The sequence below is a fragment of the Pyrgilauda ruficollis genome, unplaced genomic scaffold (assembly GCF_017590135.1).
Source record: "Pyrgilauda ruficollis isolate IOZ18807 unplaced genomic scaffold, ASM1759013v1 scaffold272, whole genome shotgun sequence".
Classification (NCBI taxonomy): domain Eukaryota; kingdom Metazoa; phylum Chordata; class Aves; order Passeriformes; family Passeridae; genus Pyrgilauda; species Pyrgilauda ruficollis.
Window position 1 is genome coordinate 107471 of NW_024524067.1, and position 27598 is coordinate 135068.

General features: G+C 38.0%; 1 protein-coding gene across 39 annotated transcripts in view; it reads left to right on the forward strand.

Annotated features, from left to right (window-relative positions):
• Nucleotides 1-526: 526 nt before the first annotated feature.
• Nucleotides 527-27598, forward strand: part of LRRFIP2 (LRR binding FLII interacting protein 2) — a 57402-nt gene continuing 30330 nt past the window's right edge. For 11 of the 39 annotated variants that reach the window (XM_041471644.1, XM_041471648.1, XM_041471650.1 and 8 more), the window contains exons 1-3: nucleotides 621-1152; nucleotides 9254-9358; nucleotides 18475-18561. In XM_041471644.1, coding sequence (XP_041327578.1) covers nucleotides 9269-9358; nucleotides 18475-18561 — 177 coding nt within the window. In that variant the 5' untranslated portion in view covers nucleotides 621-1152; nucleotides 9254-9268. Of the gene's footprint in view, nucleotides 1153-3932; nucleotides 3953-9253; nucleotides 9359-17791; nucleotides 17979-18474; nucleotides 18562-19207; nucleotides 19259-23725; nucleotides 23780-24910; nucleotides 24977-27598 lie in introns of those variants that run through there. The other 28 variants (XM_041471637.1, XM_041471646.1, XM_041471635.1 and 25 more) reach the window with 13 other exon arrangements.

Below are 27598 nucleotides of genomic sequence, written 5' to 3' on the forward strand. Positions count from 1 at the left end.
CGGCCCGGCCGCGGCTGATGCAGGCAAGGCGCGCTGCTGTTCCTTAGCGGCGGCCACGGTCTCCCGGACCTCTCGCATGCCTGTTCCCTGGGGAACGCCGATCAATAAAAACAAGTCCTAGCTAAACCCGGGAACGAAGCTCAAATCAGGTGGCGTCAGACCTACCTCTACCCACCACAGCACTGAGTGAGCCGGCCTGCCCGATGATAAGGGGGGACGAGGCGGAGAGCGTGCACTGCAGTACGACACTCTACAGAGAATGACGCCCCCTCTCTTCGCTGCCTATTGAGGAAAGGAGAAGCGGGGCGAGAGGAGGGCGCTGCTCCTTCGGATCGCCTTCTCGCCTTCCCTGGGCTGAAGAGCCGCCACAGGGCGCAGTCACCCACGCCGACCCGGAACTCGAGTAGGCCATCAGCCGCCGGGGAGGCGGTCAGGACGCCGGCAGCAGAGCCGGGCCGGGCCGGGCGGGGCGGGGCGCGGCACCGCCCACCACCCTTCACCGCGGTCCCCGCAGCTGCGCCCGCTCTGCGCACGCGGGCGTACCGCCGTCCCGCCCTCTCCTCCGCGGCGCCTGCGCCCTTCGCCCCCTGGCCTGTGTGGGGGCCGCGCAAGTGCGGTGGTTGTCGGTACCAGCGTGGGTCGTGGTATCTCCTGCGCTCTCTCTACCTCTGCTCAGCGCCGGCCCCTTCTTCCTTCCGCAAGGCCATGCAGGCGGTTTGAAATTTACCGCAGTCTCTCACTCGAGTTCTCGATGTGGCCGTAAGCGCCTGGCGCTGAAGGGGAGGAGGCAAGAGTGCGGGGCGGGGAAGAGGAGGGCGGCCTGGAGCGGAGCGGCTTGTCTGCCTGCAGCTCCGGTTCCCCCAACCGCTCACGGGGAACGGTTGGTACGGGACGGTGGAGAGGGTTAAGTGAGGTAGCATTTCCCTCGTCGCGGCCCGTGGACGGTCCGTGTGTGGTGGGTACTGTGGTCGCCCTGGGGCGGCTTTTGCCACTGTTCCCCTATCTCGGCGCAGGGAGTGAGGGAAGGAAGGATCCTGAAGTGATTCCGGGATCTACGAGCCCCTCACACCCCTGGAAACGGTGGAGGGAAGAGTAAAACAATTCTCTCCTCTCTCCTGAGGCGTCCCGGTTCTGCGGCAGGCTGGCCCGCAGGTAAGACTCCCTGGGGCCGAGGCAGGGTAAGGGCGAGAGCCGGGAGGAGGAAGGGTGTCATAGACACAAAACTCGGGCGACGAAGCGGGGCGGGAACCCGGTTCTTCAGGTTTGGAGGAGCGGCTCAACCGGAACTCGTTGGTCAGGTCGGCGAGCAGAAGTAGAAGCTTGGGGCGGCGGTTTGCGGCCCCTTCCGTGTGGCCGCAGTGGGCTTGGTGCGGGCGGACCAGGGGAAGCCGAGCCCGGCCTGGCCCGAGCCCTTCCGGCTGCTGGTGCTCGCCGGGCGCGATCCCTCCTTCCGATCCGCGGGAAGGTGCCGTGCGCCCTTTGGGGGCTGAGTGGAAACGGCGAAATGAGGGAAAAAGGAAGATGTGCTGAAATCACAGCGGTGTGTGTTTCGGTGCCTTTCTCCTACTTCCTCGGAGCACGTTACCACGGCTTCGCTGTTCCCGGAACACTAGGGCGTGCCCCCTCTGCAGCGAGCTGCGTTGGGAGTCGGTCACTCTTGCTGATGCTTAGTCGTTTGGTTTTTTTACATTTATTTTGGAGCCCGCTGTTTTATTTTTAGTATACCCTGTTGCTATAATTAAAAAGACGTTGTTGAGGGTGATAAGAGAGATGAGCACATTCATGAGTTTGGAAGGAGCCCGAAAACAGACTGTGATCTGTTCAATGTGTTTTAAGTGATTTTCCGTTTGAATCCTAGCATGACTCTTTGAAGGGCAGTGTTATGTATTTCACTGATAAGAAAAATATTTTGTAGGTGAAGTAGTACTGTGTTGACTTTATATGATATACTCAGTGATTTTCTCGTTTTAGAGAGACCTACATGCATTCTTTGCTTGAAATGAGGAAGGTCTAGGATCAATTTTCTCCCTTCAAAATATCATTATTAGGGTGAAACATCTCTAGAGATATGGGGCGGGAGGTTTGCTACAAAGTGGCAAATCAATTAAATCAATGTTTGTCTGAGCTCTTTAAACGTTCATTGTGTCTTGATTGCGAAATGATGTAGTTAAATGTGTTGTGGCCCAGAAACAGTTGCCTTCTTAAAATACATTTGCTTCCTTGGTTAATGTAATTGTTTAGTGATGACGTAAGGATAGATAAAAGGTTCTTTAGCAGTACAAAATTGTTTGACATACATGACATAATCTTCCTATTGTTTCCTGTTACTTGGGTTTGGAGGTATTTAGCTTAATTTGAAGTCAGTCTTACCTGAACTGAATTCTTGGCTATAACTGGAAACTTGTGAATAGAAGATGGTTGTGTGAAATGTGTCAGGTGTAGCTTGTTGAGCTAAACACCAGCGTTTCTTGTGAATTGACTCCAGAGGAGCTTATTTTTTTTAAGTCTCCTTCTCTCAGAAGATGGCATAGTATTTTAATACATGTGAACTTTCAGAAAGTGCTGTTTAGACTCTGTAATGGGGATCTGTCGAGCTTATTAAGGTCTAGATTTTCACATAGCATGCAAGTTGGCGTGTGCATATACCAAAAAAACCTAGATCAGTATAATACATAATTGAATAGCTCTAGTATATAATGTAAGCAGAGTATAAGAAATAACTAATAGATTTGATACTTTGTTGTTGTTTGTAAGGTCCTAAAGTGAAGATGTGTGGTTTTAGTAATGAGTTATAGCATTTTTGTAATGCTACTGGACTGCACTAACTACTTTCAGAGAAAGTAATTCAATTTTATTATCTTAATGTCTGGAAATTAGGTCATGTGTAATTGTAGGTACGGGACAGTTTGTGTTTATGCATTACATGCCCTGCAAAATAGTTTATGTAAGTAACACTGTCTGCTTGAGAAGGTGATATTAAAGTTCACATTTCCTTGAGCTAAGCCAGCAGTGTTAGATCTGCTTTAAGGGAAGAGCTGAAGGGGTATTTACGAAAGAAAGGTCAAGTGGACATAATTGTTTCTAAGCCTACTGACTTCGCTATCATAGCAGAGAGCGAGTCAGCAGGAATGATGTCAGCTGATATTTTCCTTCAGCTGCTGTTTCTTCTAAGGGGTACCCAGGACAATTTCTTTCCCTTGCTGCAGTAGCTTTTCTTAATTGTACTGTAACTGTAGCATGAGTAGGAAAGGGGGTAGGACTGTATTAAATTGGTGGGGGAAAAATATTTTAAATAGTTGCAACTTGTTACAGCATGTGGGTTGTTACCATGGGGCACTCAATTTCATTAAAAAAAAAAAAAAGTGGAGCCTCAATATAGCAGCAGTGTTTGGTTTTTGAATGAGCAATGAATCATTCTTTTGCAAAATGTCAGGGTACTCATTTTAGAAAAGCTGACAGTATAAAAATGATGGTTTCTTCATTTTAGAATAATCACTTCTGGAAGAGCCTTGTGGGGTTTTTTTAATTATGCCTTTTCATAATTTTTTATAGTGCTCATTTTAGTACTGTCATCCCCTTATGTTTTAAAGTTCCATTTTAATTCTTAGTTTGTTCCTGGATTGTCAGCATTTATAGTAGCACTGATTCTAGAAAAGTCAATCCGTGTTATACTGCTTTTCTGAAAGTTATGTATGCTTTATATTGTGCCCCTAGAGATCCTCTGGTGAGTCACCATTATAAGAGCTTTCCAGATGCTGCCTGTAACTGATGATAATATTGTGTATGTAATGTATTTTTTGCAGTAATGGTATCTGCAGTTGCAGCTGTTGGAAACTGACTGGTGGAGAAGTCATACTTCATAAAACAAGTTGCCACCACTTGAAATTTTAAGACATTGTTTTGGAAATTTGGTAATTTGCAAAGACTGGTGAAGTCCACCCAAGACAGCTTGGTAGGTCTAGAAGTGTCTCGTAGTTCTACAGGGCTGTAGGATGCTTCTAGTACATTGACTGTCTTTCAATGCTTTATGTGTGCCAGTGCTAGTCAGGCACTGTTCACTTCATGGATACATCAGGCACTTGCAGACTCTTGCAAGCTGCATAATGGCTTTTTGATTGTTTTAACTGGGGACTTTCTGTTGGTCTCTAACTTCATAACACCAGCAAACTGAGGGACTTCCAACTCCTTCTAAGGAATTGTAATTCTCTTGCTAAATACCATAAACTCCTAAGAAATTGTATTTCTCAGATTTTAAAATGGCAAGTAAACTGCAAATATACTGCATTAAGGGGGTGGATTGTGCAGTTGTCTAAAGAGTAAGTTTTTTTCCTGAAAAAGCTGACATAAGCTTGTCCACTCAGAGCAGAAACTTTGTGCTAACAGTTTTTGAAGTGGGCCATGATTAGAGATGAATGATGTCTTAAAACAGAACCACTATTCATCAGCTGGAATATCTTTGCCTCCAATATAGTTGTAAGCACTGTAATCTTTTGGCAGATTGTAATTATATGCTTTTCTCAGTCTTTGCATTTTCCCTTTAATGTTAGCCTCTTTCACGCATAGTAGCAGCTCTTTTTTGGCAATAGTTCTTGTTTCAGTTAATATTCTGAACAAGGTTATTCTGAGTGAAAATTCCAAATGAGTCCTTAAAATTGTTGCTTTTAAACTATTTCTTTCTCAGTGCATTAAAACCTAATGTATTTCTCTCTCTTCCTACATGCCCCTTTGTTGGATCATGGTCACCCTATGATCATGCAGCCCTTTTTCTTTCATGGGTGGTTTTGGACCTATGTGCAAACATTAATTGCAAAGAGAGTACCCTTGTATGGGGTCTTTCCTCTGAAGAAGACTCTTGTGTCTGTCTTGCATAATTAAAAATTTTTCTTTGTCTGTTTGCTTTGTATCCTTTGAAGTTTGCTTGGACAAAGATTGAAGATCAAGCAAACAAGATTGTGGTTTCCAATATCATTATGCTCCTTCTCAATTATGACTGCAGCTGTTGTAGTACTAATACTACTGCATTCAGATTCAGTTGCTAAAAGACATTAGTTCTAGAGCAGTGCTGTTCTTCTCAGTGTTGTTGAATTAATTATACAGAGATGGTGTCTACACAGGTGAATTTTAGTGATCTTGTAGCCTTGCTTGAAAGAGAAAAGGGGAGTTTTGGTCTGTTATTTATAGCCTGTTCACACTAAGATATCTGGATCCTATGTATGTAATGCCAAGTATGCTGGCATACACCCAGGCATTTAGAACAGGTGGTGCCATTTGAGGTAGTAAGTGATAGGCCCTGAACTTGTAGTGTAGCTTATTTTTTTTCTGTAAGACAAATCAGACTTTTTTCTAGGAAGCAAAAAAGAGACAAGGAGAACCTTTAGTCGGAAGGTAAAATGGAGGAGACTAGACAGCAAAGACTTGTGGAAGAGATAAAATGTATATATGCCTGAAGTGGAGACAAATGAGAGGGCATTTGAAGGATTTCATCTCAGGTCTTCTGTTTTGTTTGGGGACTTCAGACACTTCCGTGTTTTGGAATGAAATGAAAGAGGATGCCGCTTCATCGGTTGTGTAATACAATGTGCTACCATGCCTATAGAATTAGGCATGTAATAGATGTGTCTCAGGAATTTTTAACTGTAAATGCAGCAGATATTATAGTGTTCTTTCCTTTTGTATCTATCTTTCTAAACCATAAAGGACAATAGCAAACTGTTCTTTGTCTGGTTTTGTTTTGGTGTTCTCTTAGTTTTTGTGAAAATTCTAATGTGATAGCATGTACTAAATTCTTTATCCCATGCAGAAAAAGAACTTCTTATGTAATCAGAAAGTTATTGAAGTGAAACATCTCAAAAGTATTTCTGCATGTCTGTGAAGTATTGATATCTTATATTTTCCTGAGAAGTAACAATGATATTTATAGTATTAGGCTAATTAGCATTTTAGGAATATATCTAGGTTTCTGTAGTACCGAACTTAATAACAAGAAATTAAATACTCTGACATATGTCAGCCTAATTAAAAGTTAAATGGAATGGAAGGAATGGTGACAAGACTCTTGAAGAAATATTAAAACATCTAATTAAAGAAAACTTATACTGAGGTGTAGTTTCAAAATTGAGAACAATAATAAGTGTAGAACCATGTATTTTATTTTAGGAAGATTCTTTGGAGGTCATCCTTTGCCCAAAGTATTGTCAATTGGAAAAGGTTTTTCAGAGCTATTTCTAGTTAAGTTTTTACCATCTTCAGGGATGGACATTTCACAGCCTCTCTAGGCTGGTGTTTAACTGTTCTGTTCTTCAACTGCAGTGTCCGCTATTTACACATGATTTCTGCTGGAGATGTGGACACTCTAGATTTGTGGGTATCTGTGCTGTTCTCTAATATGTGCTGTGCTATGTCCCAATGCATATGCCAGTGATAGCATACCTGACAAGCTCACATTCACATGCTTAAGGTGTGTACTGACCACCTGCTAGCTGGAGTACAGGATCTTGCATCCACTAGGAGGGATGCTGTATTGGTTTAGCCTGGGCAGATACCATGCAGTCAGTGGGGTGACTTCTGACAGCATCAAACTTGGGTTTTACTGATGCTGTTATCTTTCCAAAGTTATTGCTACTGTCACTACTGTTGACTTTGGTTTTATTTTCAAGAAGATTCCTTTACTTCAAACAACTGCTTCTGTCTAATTTCCTAGTTTCTGTTTAATGTAATTGACAAGCCTCTTGCTCTGTAACATGACCAGGTTTGGGGGCCTGTACCCTGTCAGACAGTTTTGCTTATTTCATTCACGCACATAGATTCCCATCTTCACATTTGTTATTATCCAGACCATTCTGCCAAGGGTGGGACTTGGCAAGCACCCACCACTCTCGCCTGTGTCACTAAACAGCGGCTCTAAAGTTTTCTTAGTCTTTCTTGTGTTCCCCATGTCCTTAGAATAGCCTTTCTCTTTGTCCTTATCAGCCTTTGCTAGTTTTGGCTTCAGCTGAGCTTTGATTTTCTTAATTCTTCCTTGTAGGCAAAGGCATCATCTCTGTATACCTTCTGGGTAATTGTCCTGTTCCCTTTTGTGTATTTGGGCTCAGTCAGGAGTTCTGTGCTCAGTCTAGTTGAGAAGCGTGGTAGATCGCTGCCACACTTGCCTTCCTCCACAGTGACTGAAATGTAGTGTGTTTTCCTAATTTAAAGCATCAGCATCTAATTTTTATGAAATTAGTCCTCTGCAAATTAATACTTCCTGTAAACTGGACATAACTGTACTAAAATTAGCTATATTTTAGCTAGAAACCATTACATTCCCCAAATCAGTCTGCCAGCTAAGAGCATTTCACTGAGTTAACAAATCAAAGTTTGTTGTCTATTAGAAATGGTATGTTGTTTAGAGGATGTCAACAAATGCAGTTCAAGTCTATGGTATGTGCAGTTATTCTGCAGTTTTTACTTATGTGGTAAGTACTTTTTAAAGCCTTTAATGTGTCAATTAAAATAATTTTATGCTTAGTGACTTTTTAGTAGATAGATTGGATTTCTGTTCTTATATGAACCTATTTATTGTAATAAACATTTCATGATTTTTCTTGTGGCTGTATAACATTGTTAAAGCCTTCTGTAGTACGGGTAGTATTATTTTGTGTTCATGTAACTTTTAGTTGCTCTTAATATGTGAAGTCAGCTAATAAGAATTACTGAAAAAAGATGCAGTTTTTTTGAGACATTCAGAATGTGGACAGCAGCTTGTAGTTCTGCGCTTAAACCCTTGCCACGGAGATCTCCAAACTGTTTGTGCATATATTTGTCTAAATTTACTTGAGTACAAGACATAAGTTTACTTCCTTCTTTTTAAGACTAAAAATACGGACTCTTACTAAATAGAATAGCAGTGACAATACTGAGCAGATGAAGAATAGTAAAATACCTGTAAAATTTGAAGCAGAGTAAAAAAATCTTCTTGCTTGCAAGGAAAAGAAAGGAGTAATAGTATAAAGTTCTTACAGGAAGGGTGATGAAAAGGTGTAGAAGCTAAAATATAAGTGAAAAAAAAAATCTTATGATGCTACTTCGTGTCTTTCAGTGCCAGAAAATACCTCAATATATTTTGGCTTTGTGATTGCTGTGTAAAAGTAACAAAGTAAAATCTCTGCTTGTACAAAAATAGCCATCACTTTGGGGTTTTTTCCTCCTTCCTTTTTGACTAAACTATAATCAGTTACTGAGTCTTTGCTAGTCAGATCCAGTAAGAAAGGTAGTTGTTCCAGTTCAGTTTCAAAAGGATAGTCAATACTAGATACCTTTTAGATCTCTTCTTCCTGCAAATCGAAGTTTTTATTATAACTAAGGTGTTTTCTCAAACCCTGTGTAGGATACTTATCTTGTAAAATAGCTGGACTACCACCAGATTCTAGCTGACATTTGAGAGGAGCTGGATGTCTGGAAGTAGGATTTCTTTAGGATATTTGAAAAAAACATTTATAGTTGTGTTTTTTGATTTTTTTTTTTGATTGTGTCTGCATGGGCTGTGTTTTGTTTTGTTGGTCATTTTTATATGCTTGCAATTCATAAGAGATTTCTGGGTGAAAAGTAAGGGTATATGATGGTAGTATGTTTCTCTCTTCATTTCCGAGTTTGAGAGTCTTATTAGGTAAAAGAGTGGAGTTTTTTGCATAAGGGTATCTATTTCTGCTATAGTAAACCTTCTGCTTTAGAAGACAGCAGTTCAGTTGCATGAGAACAGCTATGTTAAAATGTAAGTCACATCTACCTGTTGGATGCTTAGTAAAGTTTATCTGTTGAGTCTTTTCTGCGTTGAGGAGAACTCTAATGATCATGCAAATTTAATTCTTGAACACTTCGTTGTCTATAGGGTTTTTTTTTTTCAACATCTGTAACTTAAATGGATATATCTTTTTAGAAGTTCCATAAATCGACAGAAAACAGAGGTATTCTTTTTGAGCCAGGAGCAGTTTACAACTGTGCCTGACTTTGAAACTGCAGGTAAACTGATGGGTTCTGATCAGTGGAAAAATTCTATATGTGTACTTTGAAGGATGCAGTGGTGTTCTGTAATGCTACCACAAGCTTTTGTCATAAAATTTTACCATTACATGCCAATTGCACGTAGATATCTTGAGTATTATGTAGCTAAAGATTGGAAAATTTAGGACATTTTGGCATGCAAGTTGGTTGATTATTTTTAATTCCAGATCTTAATTAAAACTGAGCTTTGTCCTATCTGTGTTTTCAAATACAGATTCAGAGAATAAAAATGGGAACTCCTGGATCAGGACGGAAGAGAACTCCAGTGAAAGACAGATTTTCTGCAGAAGATGAAGCTCTAAGCAACATTGCCAGAGAGGTTTGCTCATTTTAAAGTGTCTTGAATTCAGAAATAGGGATGAAAGTAATCTCATTATCTAGGAAAAGTTAATTTTTTTATAGATGTGCATAAAAAACTGTGATTAGCCAAAAATATGGCAATTAATACAAGCTAAGAAAATTATTGATCAAAAAATCACATTAACTGAAATGTCAACAGTCAGATATTAACTGTATGACTAGTGTAACCTCACAGATTTACCCTTAAGCCTAGCGGCTATTTCTACAGATGGTTCAAGATAAATGAAAAATACAGCTGCTATCTCAAGTGTAAAACTGAAAAATGTACACATTTATCCTATTACAGTGTGTAATATTCTTAAGATGGTAAGTATAGTGTATTGGTATTGAATGGGTAGTAGTCGCTATTAAAATATATTTGTAATAGAATCTATTTCAAATGTGAGAAGTCACATTTCTTTCCAAATAAGCCTAATATGTACACTGTACCAGGAATTCCACCACCTAAAAAAAAGAGGGCTAGAGATAACCAGCAAATAGTGCAATTAACAAGAAGTTGATACAAAGGGGAATTTTGTCCCATGGGATTTAGGCAGTTGATGTCTGTTTGGACCAGAGTTTTTCTAGGTGGAAATGCTGTGACTAGGGAACAAAAGCCTTAATATTGTTTGTATACAAGTGAATCCAGGTTCTTTGGGGCTGCATTATCTAAAAGGCTGTTTGCCCTAGTTGACATAAAGGACTGCAAAATACAGATTCTAATTGGTTTTGTAATGTAAGTAGTTGTCTGTATATGTGTATGTAAGACAAAGTAGGTAGGTGATAGGTCTCTGAAGAGAAAGATACACTTGAAAATGCCTAAATAAGCTATCATAGACTGTAGGCAAAAGATATGCCTTGTCAGTTAAAAAAAAAAAAAATAGTTGGTAACTTTTCAGAAAGTTACATTCTAATTCTAATGGAAGTTCTCACTCTATCAGCAAAGTCCTGTGTGGGACTCTGGATCATGTATGATCTCACTCATCAAGTTCTATCACTCATTTTTTGGCAAAAACAGTGAGTAAAAAAGAAAGAATATGGCCTTAAATTTCTTTGAGTACATACATGCTTCCATAACATCAACTTGTCGTTTAACCTAGAAAAGGTTCTCAATAGTAAGTAACATGTAATACATATTCTCTTACTTAAAATTACTGTTTGGCTTAGTTGTCTTACATCCCATCCTTTTAGAAGACATTACTTACTAGAATTATATTGAATTCTGTAATCCATGTGTCTTCTGTGGAAAATCTTCCTAAAGAAGTGTTCTAGGTATTAAGAGATGGTAAACAGAATATGCAGAAACAAAAGGCTGCACTCAGGATGATCTGAGTGGTGAAACTGCATAAAAGTGCTCTGGGACTGAGAGCAGTCACAAAATGGCACTAGGAAGTGTCGGAATTTGTAATACGAAGAAATGTAGTAAAGTGACTCTAATGTAGTGTGCAACATTTCAAGGTGTTTTTTCTCTAAAAGTTCAGATTTCAGAAAGTGCTATTCTTATTCTTTGTTTCCGCTTTTAATTTGACAAAATTGTGATTTCCTTGTTCTATGGCATGTGTCAAAAAAAAAAGAAGATATCTTCCTTTTAGTGCCAGTAAACATTGTTTTCTAGGAAATTTGGTTTAAAGAATTCTTTGGCACTGATCTACTAAGTTCATTTCCATATAGCCATTTTTCTGCACCAGTTGATTCTGATGTCATTTTATATGAAAATATTTAATGGAAGATAAGGGCACCTTTAGCATCTGAGGTGCATCTGGAACTTGATGAGTGAGATCATACATGATCCAGAGTCCCACACAGGACTTTGCTGATAGAGTGAGAACTTCCATTAGAATTAGAATGTACTTGGTCAGACTGCTTCCTCTTTGATATTTCTTTGGTTTTTTTGCATCTTTCCTTCGCATCAGAAAACATTTTTCCTCTGTTGGTTGTCCCCTCCCCTTTATTTCTGCCTTATTCCAAGATCTTTTGAGTTGCTAAAGCCCTTTCTTAGGGACCTACTTTTTATACTACGGTGTATTATTTTTCCTGGCATTGAATTTCCTTGCTTACTGGAACTGAGGAAGAGTAAAGGTGATGTACATATACAGGGACAGGGCATCTGTGCATCCTTTCTTGGAAGCAGTGCACTCTCCCTGTTTCACAGTGTCTGAAGTGAGAGTACTTGCAGTTGATCAGTTTGGCAGTCTTATCCTGGTACAACAGTTTATCATGCTGTCGTAGTTTTAGTTTGAACACCAATTTTGTGTGGTGGTTTTGGCTTGCCAATTTGAGATTTCTTGGCCAACACACTAAGTAATGTAGTGGGTTTGGTGCTGGCTAAATGCCAGTGCACTTACTAAATATACTTATTTATTTCCTTGTGGGATAGGATTAGGAGAGGGCAAAGCAGACTCGAAACTTTAAAAGGGTATAAAGAAAACTTACATTAACAGAAAGTAAAAGAATAATAACAATAAAACCTTCAGAACACTTCTTCCCCCCCGCCTCCCTAACACTTTCTTTTTCTTTCCTACTGATAATGTAAAGAGATAAAACTTAAAACACACATGCTTTTTTCAAAAGTTGCAGGAGCAGGTGTAGATATATTGTCCTTGTGTTCCCTGAAAGGAAATAATGGAGCTATGGGTTTAAAAACACCCAACTACATTAAAATTGAGTAGTGCTAATTATAGCCAGGTTAATTAGAAGTCAGCTTATCGCTTAGAAGAAAAAGAAAAAGCCTATCTCCTGAAAATACAGGGTTCCTTTATATGACCTTTTGGTTCTTTCTCCAGCTTTTATAATGGATTCTGAAACTGTTAGCTTTCTAAGATTGACAAAGAATAAGTCACCTGGTGTAGAAGATAGTTTCATGTATCTTATGCAAAGTTTGAGCTTCCCAAAGTGCAGGTAATGATTGTCTAGTGTAACTTCACGCTCCTGGCAACATTATATTCTCATTTGTTAAACAAAAAGACTTAACTGCTTGAAAATTCCCACATAACTATATAAATGAAAATTGAGGTTCATATTCTCAAGGTTATGTTCACAGTCTACATTGAATACAGCAGATATGATTGCAAGATGTTTTCCTTGTGTCTTTGTTGTGGGGATTCTCTGCTTATTAAATTCTTTTGTGGACAGAATATCATTTGCTGGGTTGTGCGTTGCTGCTTTACTTGTCTGTATTTTCATACAAATTGTTAATTTTAGATATTTAGCTGTAACCTGTCATCACCATCTTTTAGGATTACATGAGACCTCTTTCTCCAAAACCAGTTTATGTGAGAACAGAGATTTCAGTCGCTTCTGTGTTCTTACATTGCCTGTGGTTCATGCTCAGATATAATGAGTATCATGGCAGAGAGTGATAAGAGTCTGACACATATCATCTCACCATCCTCAACCTGCTAAACAGGAGTTTGAAGGCACAATCAGGTTTTACCATTCGTAGCCTTTTTTTGGGTGTTAGTATCAACAGCTCTTCCATTCTTCAGGGCTGTGTTACTAGGTGACAGAGAACTAGAGGTTGTGGACAAGCAACATTGCAACAGTGTTCACTGGGTTTCTACCTTGTAGAATGTTGTCTCTGTGTTTTGGTTTGGTGGGCTTTTTCTCAGGAATTGTTCTTGTGACTGTTTTCACTACATAGCAAGAACGTGGAAAACTCGTAAGGTGTTTTCCCATGGGAGAGAATAAAGATTCATTTTGATTTAAAATTCACTTTGTAGTAGCTCAACTGTGAGTAGAGTGCAGTTGTTCTTACTTTGATGGAGATGTAATGTTACTTAATTGCCATGATAGAAAAAGCTGAATTGAATATTTTTAAATGTTTGAGGGCTATATAATGAATTTAGAAGCAGCTAACAACAGTGTTTTTCATATGAATCTATTTAAAGTTTAGTACATGCTTTTCTCTTCATGTGGGTTCAGCTTCTGTTTAGAAAGCAAGCAAACTCCCAAAGAATTCTATCCTCATGGATATTGTCTTTGTAGATGCTAGGTGATTTGTTTATTTTGTTTTGGTAAGAGGTCACTAAATATTTTCAATTGGCTATTTCTACTTTAGTATTAATTCAAAGCCTGTTCGTTTTTGTTTTTAAAAGTGGTTAAGGATATTTTATAGGATATAAGATATTCTAGAGCTATAATAATATATATGTGAATCTGTACAATATATGGAAGAAGAATGAGACATCAGAAGTAAAGACTCTGAAATCTTTAAGTCACGTTAAAATGTAAGATTCTGTTGTTTGTAGGCAGCTGGGGCAGAGACATGAGATGTAAATGGAAAAGAGATTTCTGAGGAGCTGTAAGAAATACTTTTGGCACCTAAGTGGTGGTCTTGCCTTGATTTCATGAGACATTATGGAGATAAGGGCAAAAAGCATGGGAATGAGAATACAGAAAAATTGAGCAGCAGAAAGAATCATAGTTGAGCTAAAATTTTGAATTGAAAGGGACCTTACAGATCATCAAATTCTAACGCCCCTGCCATGGGGGATTGGAATTGGGCACAGAATCCTTTGTTTGCTTGATGAGAAAAGGTGAAATTAAGTTGCTACACGTAGTTATCTATAAGAATTACAGTGAACATTTTTAAAATGCTCACCCTGATGCTTAGCCAGAGCTGACAGGGTGTCCTAGTGCCGTTCCATGTGCCCATGGCAGACAGGGAGCAGTGGGTCCCACAGCAGGGGCAGTCAGTGCCCTTACCGCTGCCATCTGGTGGAAGAAGTAAAATGCTCCTTAACCGGGCCTCCTGCATTGGGAACTGCAGGCACTGCATATCCCTTAACAGAAAGAGAAACGAGTTCTATGTGATATGTATACATCGGCCCATGATGACAAAATAATTCTGATTTTTTCAGAGGTGAATAACATTTTAGGATAGCCTGTATTTTAACCTTATGCAGCTTTTATGCTGAATCCAAGCTAATTAAAGAATCACTGTCTCCCGAATATAAAAATTAAAAATAAAATACTGTTGCTTTCTAGTGAATTCCTTCTTGCAGGCAAGGGAAGGAAAAAGATGCATATCTACACTATGGAGATAGATGTTATGCTTCTCCCTGCTCAACATGGAGGGAAGCCTCTACCACATAAATTCTGTGTTAATATCATACTGCTTACCTGGGAAAAAACATGGTTGTTGCTATGAAGAGACTAAGAAAAATGCAACAGAAAGGAGAGACTCCAGACTCAATCTTTACAAAGGCATTCAAGTTAAAGTTTCATCTTCCTTTTTTTTTTTCTTTCTTGCCAAAAATATTTTTGATTTAACTGAAGAACTACATGTTGTCCTTGAAAGTTGAGCTAAAAGTCTTCAAAAGATTGTGGTAGAATACATATTTAAAAACAAAGTTGAAAAAATTGAAGAAGTAGAGATAGCTTTCTAAATTACTATAAATAGCTTATAACAATTGATTTTTAGGTGGAAATCAGGAAACTGTGCTACCTCCTGGAAGAAGAGTATTGTTTTTCTACTTCTGTAGGAAATAAAATAAACCAATCAAAGTGAACACTGCTGTAAGGTTGTGCTTAACTGCTTGAAAACAGCCAGGATAATAATTTTCTAGAATGAAATGCTTTTTATGCAGGTACAAGAAAACACTGGGGTTTTCTTTTGTTCATGTAATGGTTTTTGGTATTTATTTTGAAATGAGGAATTCCAGAACTCAGTGGTGAACAGATTGCTTTGTTTTGTTACTTAGACGAGAGCTAATACCCAAAGAAATACAGGATTAGTTTAAAAACACAAATTTGTCCCAGAGTAGAAGGTAAATATGAGTAGTATGAGTGTGTTCATATACAAAAGAGAGTTTAAATATTTAGTTATAAATTAATAATTTATTAATTAGTCCTTTTTTCTTACCCAAGTAAATTCTCAAGGACCTCTTTCTTGTTTTCCTACCCAATTTCTTTTGTTACAAAGATCTCCTCTGTAGTCTTCTATGTCCCTTTTTGATCAATTCTCTGAATAAATTCCATACTGAATTATTGTATCTTTACCTGATGGCCTGTGTGTCCTCCAGATTTTATAACATTCTTTCCATTTAAGCCACTAGTGTAAGTGTACCAGGTTTAAATACCTCATATCTTATTTCTTCAAGAAAATTCAGCTATCCCACTTCTTTTTATCAGTTGAAAGTTCCCTTAGGAAGCTTCTGAAATAGTGTCAGAGTTGCTAGATCTTGGACAATACACAGTTGAATTTTTACTTCAGAAAAATAGAAGCTTGGTGTGTTCTATCACTTTATAATAAGCTGTACTTCAATTAGATAATATTACAATGGATACTTATCATAATATATTTTATTAATGTGTGTCTGGTCTAAAGACTGTATAGAGAATAATGACCAGTGAAACTGAAATCAGGACTGTAGTGGCCAGTCTATCCTTTTCTAAGATTGGACTTTGTTTTAATGCAGGCTGTAGAAAGCAATCTGTATTGGCTCCCAAGGTACTATGAGCAATGAATAGGGATGCATTTCATATGCCCTCTCAAGTGAAATACTAGTTGAATTGAAAAGCATGAGAGCATGACTGCCTCTACTTTTGCTGGTTTATTTAAAAAAACCCAAAATGAGCAGTCTAGTGTTTCTGTTCTGCCCCTGTAGTGCAAACTTTATCCAAAGCTATTGTGACTCTACATTTTCCATAGCAGATATTTAAAGACTTTATTTCAATGCAGCAGATGAAATATTTTGTTAAGGATTTGTTGGTGGTAATTTGTTTCATGACTTTCACGGGCGTTTTCAGTAAAGCAACAGAGTGAATAGCCTGGGAAGAAAACTGTGTCCTTTTGAATTATGGTTGTTTCTCTGTTATTGTTGATTCTGAATTTCAATAACATAGCTATGAAAACTTGTGTGACTGCTACAATCTGTGCTCTAACAGAGCACTAAGAATTACTTGGTATTACGGCTTTTCTAATGGTACTGCAACGTGTCTATTGCTCTGAAGTATGGTGGAGGAAGCCTGAGAGCTGTCCTTTTAGTTAACTTGCTAAGGTTTTTGTCTTTTTTGAGATTGTGTGCATTTTACAGGAATCTGGTTGCTCAGGTTACAAATTAATATAATTTTAAGCCATTTCTTAAGAAAAATCTAAAAAGATAAGATTTTCTTTTTCTTCTATTTCTGGCACCCATTTTATGAGAAATATTTGTAAATTCACTTGTGTTTTATCAAGAGTTTAGTAAATGATAAGAAATTGAGCTTCCCTTTTACTGTAGGAATTTAAAGTTAGGTTTCTGGGTGTACGACTAGGGGAGAGTAGTGAAATGTGAATTGATTTTTAACATGAATCAGTAAACCAATTAACATTGTATCTTAACAGTATTATCTTTGTATTAAATTTGTAACTTAACAGTAAAGCCTTGCCAGAGCATAAAGGCCAAATGCATATATCTGCTATTTTATAGACAAAGCTAAACCCAAACTTATCAGCTCTTTGAGTCCTTTTTCTTTCTGTGCTGTATACCTGTCAGTGTGAAAGTTTATATGCCACAGAGCAATAATGGAATTACTTCCTCTTGCATGGCAATTTCCTTGCTTTACTTGTGTGTTATCAGGTAGAAAGAAGAGTAGCTTTATGCTGCTTTGAAAAATGATTATGTTATGGCAGTCAGGAGTGTTGACACAACCTTGGAATTATTTTATCTGCATATGCAAAATTCAGAAAAAAAAGTCTTCACAAGTCATTTGGAGTTAAGACAAACTATTTTGAGTAATAAAGCGATAGTGAGTCTGCCTTCTGTCTTGTCATTATTTGATATTTTTGTGCCTGTAGTCTAATCATAATTTGAAGTTAAACTCCCAAGTTATATACCTGTTTCATTTTCCTGAAGCACAATAAAACAGTTTTGTAGGTTTCCAATGTTTGACATAAACATTTACTGTGACAGTGGCAAAAGCAAGGAAAACTCTATCCTTAATCAAAAGCAAAAAATCCGTTGGGTGTTACATTTTAAGAACTTCTATAATTGGTTGGTTGTTAGGAGTTCTGAATTTTTAGCTGCTGCTGATTCTCAAAAAGCTTTTAATTAACATTACATAGGCAACTGGAATCTTTGGTGGAAAACCTGTCTTCAGTGGTTTAATATTTGAAGAATTTGAGAGAATTTTTGTCAACTCATTATTCAAATATGAAAAAACTGAGCTTGTGCTTTCTTCAAACTTCAGCTATATGGCAAAATTGTTTCCCTCATATTCCCAGGGCTGTTTAATACCTTTATCAATGACTGTCAGTGGGATTGAGTGTACCGTCAGCAAGTTTGCAGATCTGTGAAGCAGAGTGGTGCAGTTGGCACAACAGAAGGATGGGATGCTATCCAGAGCCACATGGACAAATTTGGGCCCATGAGAACCTCTTGAAGTTCAACAAGTCCAAGTACAACATACTGCGTATCAGTCAGGGCAATCTCAGATGTGAGTCCAGCCTGGGAGAAGTTGTTGTTGATGGCCACAAAGATGCTCGGAGGACTGGAGCACCTCACCTATGAAGACAGGCTGAGAAAGCTGGAGCTGTTCAGCCTGGAGAAGAGATGTATTTGCGGAGACCTCACTGTGACCTTCCAGTACCTGAAACAGGCTTATGGAAAACAGGGAGAGTGAGTTTTTTTACAAAGGCAGATAGTGTTAGGACATAGGGGAATGTATGGCTTTAAACTAAAAGAGAGTAGGTTTAGATTAGATGTTAGAAGGAAATTCTTACTAGGGGAGTGTGGAGTTCCTGGCCACTGGAACAGGTTGGCCAGAGAAGTTGTGGATGTCCCATCCCTGGAACTGTTCAAGGCCAGGTTGGATGGAGCACTGAGCAGCCTGGTTTAGTTGATGGCACCTGATCTGGGCATTGGAACTAGATGATCTTTATGGCCCCTTCACACCCAAGCCGTTCTCTGACTTTTTAAATGATCATCTAATTCTTTTGACTAGCAATGCTCTCTTTAAAGAGTTAGGTACATATTCTTTTTGAAATTTCATTCTTTATTACTTCCATATTATGATGTTAAAATCTTGATGTGTACTTTTGAAGAGATTTGAGTACTCAAACCATTATTCAAAAAACTTTTTTTTGAACTTTAATTATTTTCCATCTGCTTGTAGGCAGAAGCCAGACTTGCAGCAAAACGGGCAGCTCGAGCAGAAGCAAGAGATATACGTATGAGAGAGCTGGAGCGACAGCAAAAAGAGGTAGTGTAACTCACCAGGAATTATTGCAAACCTTTACAAAAATTCGTAAAGTATTTTATTTCTGCATTTCCGTAAGATTTTGTCTTTTAGTATAATTCAGTTTTGTACAAGTATTTTCAGCATTAGAATTGGATTATACTGAAAGGATTCACAGTAAATACCTGTTGTAAAGATCTTTCTTTTAAAAAAATATTTAAATGGAGTAATATTTACACGTACAGTTGTGTGTTGCTCCATATGTTTCTCCTAAAGAAAGTTTGCATATCTTGAGAAAAAAAAATCCTAGAAACTAGGTTTTCAGCAGTCTAGTTATCGCATAGTTGTTGCATTTAATTCAGGTTTTGACATCGCATGTAAAACACTGAGAATTTATTATTTGTCATGACTGCACTCAAATCCATGTAATGCTCATACTTGGTTGTTGTGGGGTTTTTTTCTGTGGTAATATGTGAAATATGCAGAACATTTTTTGCCTCAATTTTATACGATTCTCATTGTACCACAGTTTGAGATTTTTGAATTGCTATTAATATCTGCTATTATTCTGTAGATCTTTCTGAGTGTTCAATTTAGGAATCCAATCTTGTGTGGTGACTATAACTTACATTTTAAATGTTTTGTTTGGTTTTCTTTTTACATTCTATAGTTTTCTCAGCATTTATATGATAGAAAATGGGCTCATATCCAGAAATGGATGGTAGGCTAAAATCACCTGTTGTGCATGTTTTTGTCACTCAGAGAACTAACACAGGATTTTGGGAGAAGTAATTTACTAATGGTTTGCCGTGTGTTATTTCAAAGTGAATAATTACGTGTAAAATATAGATATATGCTGTGGTGCGTTTTGAGGTGGGGGCACCCCGGGGTGTCCCCGAACTATATATGTATGTTGTTCAATTATATATGTACGTAGTCCAGGCCTCCCCTGACTGACTGTTCCCTTGGGTCCTGTCACTGGTCACCACAGAAGAGATCAGTCCCCTGCCTCTCTACTTCCCCTTGTCACTATGTTCATACTGCAATGAGGACTCCCCTCAGTTTCCTCCAGGCTGAACAGATGGGTGACCTCATCTGCTCCTTGTTCAGCTTTCCCTCCAGCCCCTTCACTATCTTGGCTGCCCTTTTTGGGGGTTCTCTAACAGTTTTGTATCTTTCTTATACTGTGCACCCAAAACTGCACACAGGACTCGAGGTGAGGCTGCAGCAGTGCAGAGCAGAGCAGGACAATCCCCTCCTTTGTCCAGCTGGTGATGCAGTGCCTGATGTACCCAGGACACAGTAGGCCCTCCTGTCTGTGCGGGCACTGCTGACTCACATTCAACTTGCCATCAGCCAGGACCCCGTGGTGCTGCTCTCCAGTGTCTTATTCTGCAGTCTGTCTGTACGTCCTGGGTTGACCCATCCCAAGTGCAGAATCCAGCACTTGCCCTTGTTAAACTTCATATGTGTTGGAGGTTAGGATTTGTTCAATTTTTTTCTTTCTTAGGGAATTCTTTTCCCATTTGTTGCCTAAGAGACCAGAACAATGGGTACTTGAAAGAAACGAAGGATGCAGCCAAAATGGGGGAAAGGGGTGCAGCTGGCTGCAGTCTCTTAGCTGGAGGGCCTTCTCTTAGCAAGTGCAGAGATACTGTGAGAGTTTGGCTGGGGAATGAGGGGCTGGGCTTGTCCCTTGTTCTCTCTCACTCTTGGAGGGTAGACAGTTGGGCTGCTGCTGCGGGGAGAATTCATTGTCAATGCAGAGTTCTGTCATGCACTGCTTTTCCTTACCACGGGTGAGCCTTTGCTGGTAAGTGTGACTTTTGAACTTGGACCTTATCAACACCCCATCTCACTGGAAGGGACCCTCACCATCCACTTGGGTGCTGCAGGGGAAAACCCAGGACCCTGACCCCCTCCCACTTCTGGAGGGAGTGTCTCCTGCGTGTTTGCGGCAGCTGCTTGCAGAAAGCCGCCTGCCGTTGCCCAGTGCTGCTGTTTTCTGCTGCTGCTTCCAGCTTTTTGCTACACTTAAACCTGATATCCTGTGCCTGCCTGCAGTTATACCCTGCCTGCGGTTCCTGCTGCAGTCCATTTCATCATCCAGAGGGGCACCAGGACCAGCTGCCTCCCATGAGTTTGTGAAGGAAGCCCCTTTCTATCTCTCCCGTTGGCTGTGCCACCATGCTCATGCCACAGCGCCCCCTCCAGGTGTGGGGGACTCATCACATGTACCCTGCCCAGCCGGGAGCCAACAGTGCCCCTGCTGGCTGTGACTGTAACTGCACCAAAGGGGACAGTGCCACAGTCGAGAGAAGGCTGTTACTGGGTTTCTGGTTCTGTTTGTGGTCACTCCCACTGTTGTTGTTGTTTTATGTGTGTACATGTGCATATATATATGTATGTGTGTGTATATATATGTATATATTGTTGTTTTTTTATGTGTGTACACATACTTATATATATGTATGTGTGTGTATACACACACTAGTAAAGAACTGTTATTCTTTTTCCCATATCTTTGCCTGACAGCCATGTAATGTCAAAGTTATAATAATTTGGAGGGAAGGGGGTCACATTTTCCATTCCAAGGGAGGTTCCCACCTTCCTTGGGAAGCACCTGTCTTTCAAACCAAGACACTGTGGTTGGTGCTTGCCTATCTCTCTGATTGGCCGAGGTGTTGCTGTGGGACCTCCTTGCCCTCGAACTCCTCCCATTTGGTGTCATCAGCAAAATTATTAATCCTTGAGTTCTGAATCCAAGTATTTATGAGGAGACCTGGGCCTAAGATGAGCCTGTGGAACCCTACCAGTGACCTGATGCCAGTTTGATGTCACCCCATTCACTACAACCTTTTGTGCCTGACCTGTGAGCCAGTTGCTCATTCATAACATCATCACATAACGTTATTCAGTTCTGTGTGGGCCACTTTGTCTAGAAGGATCCTGTGAGAGATGGTATCAAAAGCTTTGCTGAAGTCAAAAAAGTGCCTGAAGTCAAAAAATTACCCTGTTGTATAACAAAATGAGGTTTGACAAGCAGGAGTTTCCCCTCATGAAGCCATCCTGGCTGTGACCAATGACTGAGTTTCCCCTAGGTGTTTTTCAGTACCTCCCAGAATAGACTTTTCCATTATTTTACCCAGCACTGGAGTGAGACTGACTAATTACAAAGTTTCTTTAGAGGGTTCCTTTCACAGAATTAATGTGCCTCTTAAAAGGGTATATGGGAGATGTTGGGTTTTTCTGGCTGTTAGGAAAGTGTTCACTGTGGGAATGTTTTGAATCACCAAGATTTAAGAGACACGCTGAGACTAGCCATCATTTCAAATAGTTAAAACTACAATGGCAGTTAATATCTGTTGAGAAATCCTAGGACTGTCATTAGAATTTTATTTGCAAAGTTGTATTCACTCTTTATTGTCTCTTTGCCTGTCTGATATGTGTATACATTAGTTCTCATGTTCTCAAGATCAGCATAGTTTCTGTATTTCTTGGCGGAATGTATCTTAGAAGGTTTTTTTGCTTGAGATCAAGGGTTTCCAAAATATGGTATTTGAGAGGAATCTCACTCAAAATTAATGCCACTCAAGTGAATGCCACCTTCCTTTTGCAGTCCTAAGGGGTGCGTCTGCTGCAGGAGATTTCTAAACAGATATGCACTCCTTTCCTGGTTTGGGAGATGTAACCTCTGTATTGGATAATATGCATAATTCCAACTTGAACTTTTAGAAATTGAGCTTGAGATGCAAACAGATAGATGCTGCTGGTAATACATACTATAGTACATAATCCTTTGACCTGAATATACTGAACATTTAATACAGGCTTTCTATCTTCTGATGGAATGTCAGGAAGAGACTTGTTACCCACCAATTAAGAGGAATCTTACATAAGTAGCAAACTTTCTTCTTGTCTGATGCAGATGTTACTAAGAGGTACTTGTCCATTTAGACCAGAGATATAAAGAATATTTAAAAAGAGCAATGATCTAACTACATTGTGTTGAAAAGTTAAATAGCTTGAGCATTCATTTTAAATCTCAAAACAAACAGTACAGAGAGGAAGACTAAAATGTCATTATGAAATGAAAGTACGCTCCCCCCATGGCAGTTCTCTGGCAGATTTTTAAAGAGGCCTGTTGAATACTGAATAGTTGTAAAATAGTTTTAAACAAATTAATGTATCCAGTGAAAATGCAGATGACAACCATGTGACCGTAAGCAATAAGAAATCTAATTTTTAGATATCCATTTATGATCTGGAGACAAAGCCTTTAATTCTATAAATAATTACAATCTTTAAAATAGTTCAATATATTGAAAACTGTAGGAAATAGGTAAGTTAAGGAACAATTCCTACTTTTAGAACTGTGTTGTAGCTTCCAGATGAGATAGCTTTAAAATTATTCTTAACATGTTTTCATACTGTAGCAATTTGAGATGCTTATGGCGTGTGAAATATGTTTTGATTTTAAATTAATTGTGGTTTTTGTCTTGCATCTTTCATGTATTCTCCTGTGTAAACCAAAATGAACATTCTCTCATCTTTAAACAGAGTAAAAGATATTAAGGTGCCTTAGGTAATTGTCATCACTCAGATTTTGAGTTTGGTTTATTATTTTCACTGTCAGTGTATAGGAAAACTAACTGTAGAATTTTAAACTGGTCAATTTGCTTAAGAAGCTTTGTTCCTCTAATAGAGAAAAAAATGCAAAATATATATGAGGCAACTGAGAATAATAATTTCTCTTAGAGCTCAAATAACTTGGTAAATTACTTAAAATCCCAATATAGTAATTATATGGTACATTTCTTACTAGTGTACTTGTAATTTTGTAAAGCTCTCTATTTTTACTTTTATTTCTTAATTTAAATAGTTTTGTGCTTTTTTTCTGCATTAATATATTAATCATAAGAAAGGCTAACTGACTACTGAAAACTAATTATTAGTTATATTAACCTGTCTTGCTTATATTCCCTAATGTGATAACTTGGCATACTTAACCAAATCAGGTGAAATGAGCTCTTCTGACTTGAATGACTTTACTTGCCACTATGGATTATTCAAAATGACACCTAGCATTAAAAGTGCTAACAGCATGTTGCTCACTTTAGCTTCCTAATATTGTGTCAGGGTTTTTTTTCCTTCCTTATGAAGTAACTCTGCATTTCTTCTTTCTCAGGAAGATGTAGAGAGGGCCAGATACTCTCACCACTCCAATCGACATTCATATTTGGTTTGTGTTCAAACTGTATACTTTTTCTTTTTGATCATAGCCCTCAGAAACCAATCCAAAGGAAAAAAGGGTTTGGGTTCTGGCTTATTTTTCTAATGGAGAGGATGAAGCTTCAAGTCTCATAAGTATTTGTAGTTTTAGTCATTTTAAGTCACATATAATGTTCAAGTTCATCTGGTGTTTTCTTTCCATCAATGTTAAAAAGGTAGTTTATTTTTATGTTTCAATCTTCCAGTCTTTTCTTGCACTTTGAGCATTACTGTGAAAATGAGCATTTGTGTATCTTTCACAAATACTCTGAGCATTTGTGAAAGAAAAAGTATCAGTATCTTAAGATATAATTTGAAGAAGAGTTTGGTATGATGCAAGATTCTTTTTCTTGGAGAAGGTGGGAATATATTATTCATTAATGGCAAAATATTTAACTGAATGATATAAGGTATCCCGACGACTGCTAACAGAAATATTTTTTGTATAGACTCTTTTATATCATCTTTAGGCCATATATATATTGCTAAAGAACAGTTTTATTGAGGTTATGTTAACAATTTCCTGGTCTTGGATCTGCCTAGAAATCAGCTGGTCATTGATCTGGGTATACAGGCCAGGAAAGGGACAAATTACTAAAATACAATAGTATTTTGGAAGTTGGAATGAGCTGTTTCTTTGTGTGACTTTAAAAAAGGTAATTGTCACTTGCTAAGAGATTTTTGCAATTAAATGTAGTTTCTGATTAACTGAATTTTGTGTAATATCATGCAAGTACTACTGTTAAGTATTTCTGCAATTTGCCACACACATATTTTTACCAAATAATTTTGAACAGTAAATGCTTTATCAAGAAAACATGCTATGTGCAACTCTTAGAAACTTGTGAGCTGATATAGCTTTGCTCAGATCTGCTCTTGTCTTGGCTGACATAGCAAATATGCTAAGATGGAGATTAAGTAATTGGCTGTTGTCTAAATGAGAGGGTTTGAATTGGGCAGATAACTAAGCTCGTTTTTGGGGGGCTTACTTAGAATTTCTTTGACTGCCTTGGTTATTTTCTGTTATTCAGTGAAAAGTAATAGAATTAAATTTAAAAATGTATTTAATATGTTAATGTATTTTTATAATTTCATTCTCAAGAGTTCCTCAGATGTCAGTGCATCTCACAGGAGCAGAGCAAGTACCTCCAAAAGGAGAGCTCTTGTGGTGTGTAACTTGGAATGAGCACTTTTTACTTAGTGTGATGTGTTCACATTCTAATGTTTTCTGTGTTTACTTAGCAAAGCAGTAGTTTGGTGAAAGCATGCTTATAGAACATGGTGTTAATGGGACTGCTGCAATGATTGATGTAATCAAGTAATTTGTGATATCAAATGTGAGAGCTGAAAGAAAGAACACTTACAGTTGTGAAGGGAATTCATCTCTTCAGTCGCTCTCTCCCCATGTCCCCAATAGAGAAGTAAAATAAAATGGAAAAGGCTGTCCATCAGCCTTGACAGGTACAAACGTGTTATTGAAAGTTACAATAGGAGACATTTTTCTCTTTTATGTTGTGATTTTAGAACAACAGACAAGGCTGAAATACAGAAATTTTGCTTTTTCAGTAATGGGTATTTCTGTTTATTTGTGGTATTCCTAGTTTAGGCAAGTTAAGCGTTTTTTAGTAGACTGTTATACCTTTTATATTAACAGTTTAAGTTAGTGTCGGGATGATAAGTGTCTGAGTGATCTGTCTTCATTCACTGATAGCAAGGTTGCTTATTGGAGGTAATAATTAGAGACAGAAATTGTTTTAAAAAAATAAAGTTGATTAAAACTGATCCGTTGACTTATGGGTCCTGTAGGTAATAGTTTTAGCAACACAAAAAGGACCACAGTCTATAAATTACATCTACAATATTAAAATATCATTTAATATATTGTTAATACTGGATATATTGGAACTATTGAGATAATATGAATACAGTATGAAATAATAGCTAAATCTGGGCTATATTGACTTATAAACAAATATAAAATCTAAATCTGGGGAATTTCTGGTATTAATTTCATGTCTAGAAGAAATTTTCAGATATAACAATAGACAAAAATATTTTTTCTTGAAATCCTCTCATTACTCCTCATTTTGAAAATTACACTGGGCAATACTCCAGCATGCTACTACTATGTAATGTAATATTTTCAAACTACCTTCAGTTTCTTTTTTCTCTTGTGTTACAAGTAGGCTTAGGTTGATATAAAATTATATTTTGTATTGCGCATTACCTACAGTTAAAATACCTGTGACATTTTTAAATGAACTGGAAAAAAACAAGCTTGCTGTGAAAATTTAAGTTTTCTAAGTTGAAAAAAAGAAGTATAAATTTTACAAATTTTGCTGTTACTGAGTGACAGGAAACATAGGACAGTTGCTAAACTATTATTACAAAGCTGTTTTTATTAGTATTCTTAAGAGCTGCCAACTCTGGTAAACTCCCATTCTCTTTACGCATAGCTGGCCCTTTCATCACACTGTTCCTTCTTTTTCACACATTTGCTCTTCCTGAAAACACTTAATTCCTCTGTTCCCACCTTTAATTCCTCCCTGATTACAAAATACTATTTCCCCTTCCTTCTGTAAAGTCTTTCATGTCCTGTACACCATAGGCAGTGACCTTCCTGAGCCTGTAAGGTACCATGGAAGGTCATTGCATCATGGTGAGTTGCACAGCTTGACAATGGGGCTGATGATCCTTTAGAGTGCTTTGCCTGTGTGCAGATTTGTATGAGCCTTTTGTTACATAACCTTGTAAATGTTGTCTCAGTTTAATGAAATCTACCATATAAGACTTGGCTTAATTTTTTAAAATTCTATTACTAAAATCACATAGTATAGTGCTGTCCAAAATTATCTCATTTTTCATAAATTGGGATGCTGTTGGGGAAAAATATTAATTTTTATTGAATGGTCCAGCCTCAGAAAGCACTTCAGATCTGGATAAATGGATATTCCTTCCTGTTTAAATTTTCATTATTAGTAGAATATGTTTTCTTGGAATTTTCTTGAAAGTCTTTTTAGTCATTCTTTGAAATAAAAGCAATTTAATTTTTTTTTAACATTGTGATTTTAATTTAATTTAATTTTATTTTACTTTAGTACGACAAAACTAAGGATAAATCTGCAAGATATTTGGTCCCTATATGCTAATACTTTGCATCTCTTTGAGCGAAGACTGTTTTTGTGCTTTGTTTCTGAGGTGTAATGGTATTAACTAGTGACTTTAAATTCTTGACTTTAAAAAGTATATAAATTTGTACTATCACATGTTCAGATCTCTAATAGTTTTATACTTCTAACACTTTCTGTAGCCTACATGTGTAATTTTTTTTCAGGGAGAAAAGACACCTGTCTTACAGCAAGCACTTTCTATTCCTGTTATTTTTAAGTTTTGTAGTAAAGTGTTGTACAGATTAGACGTGGAGGATACCTTTGGGGGGAAAAGTGTGTATGCATCTATTTGTGTTCTCTATTACCGCATAGAAACTTCAACTTAATCTAATGGGGAGTTACTTCAGTCCAGGGAATAAGCAGCTAGTTTGTATATCTTTACTTAAAAGACATCTGTCATATTTTTATGAAGTGATAGTAGATGGCATCACATTCTCAGTGGTATTATGCCACATAAAATCTGTTTTTTAAGAAGAGGCAAGCATGAAGTACCACCAAAAGGAATATTTAAGCAGCTTAAAAAGCTGTATTTGTTCAAATAACATTGTTATCTGAATTAGCTAGCAGATAGGCAAGCACAATATAGTGCTTAAATTAGTCTATATTGTTAAGCTTTTTTA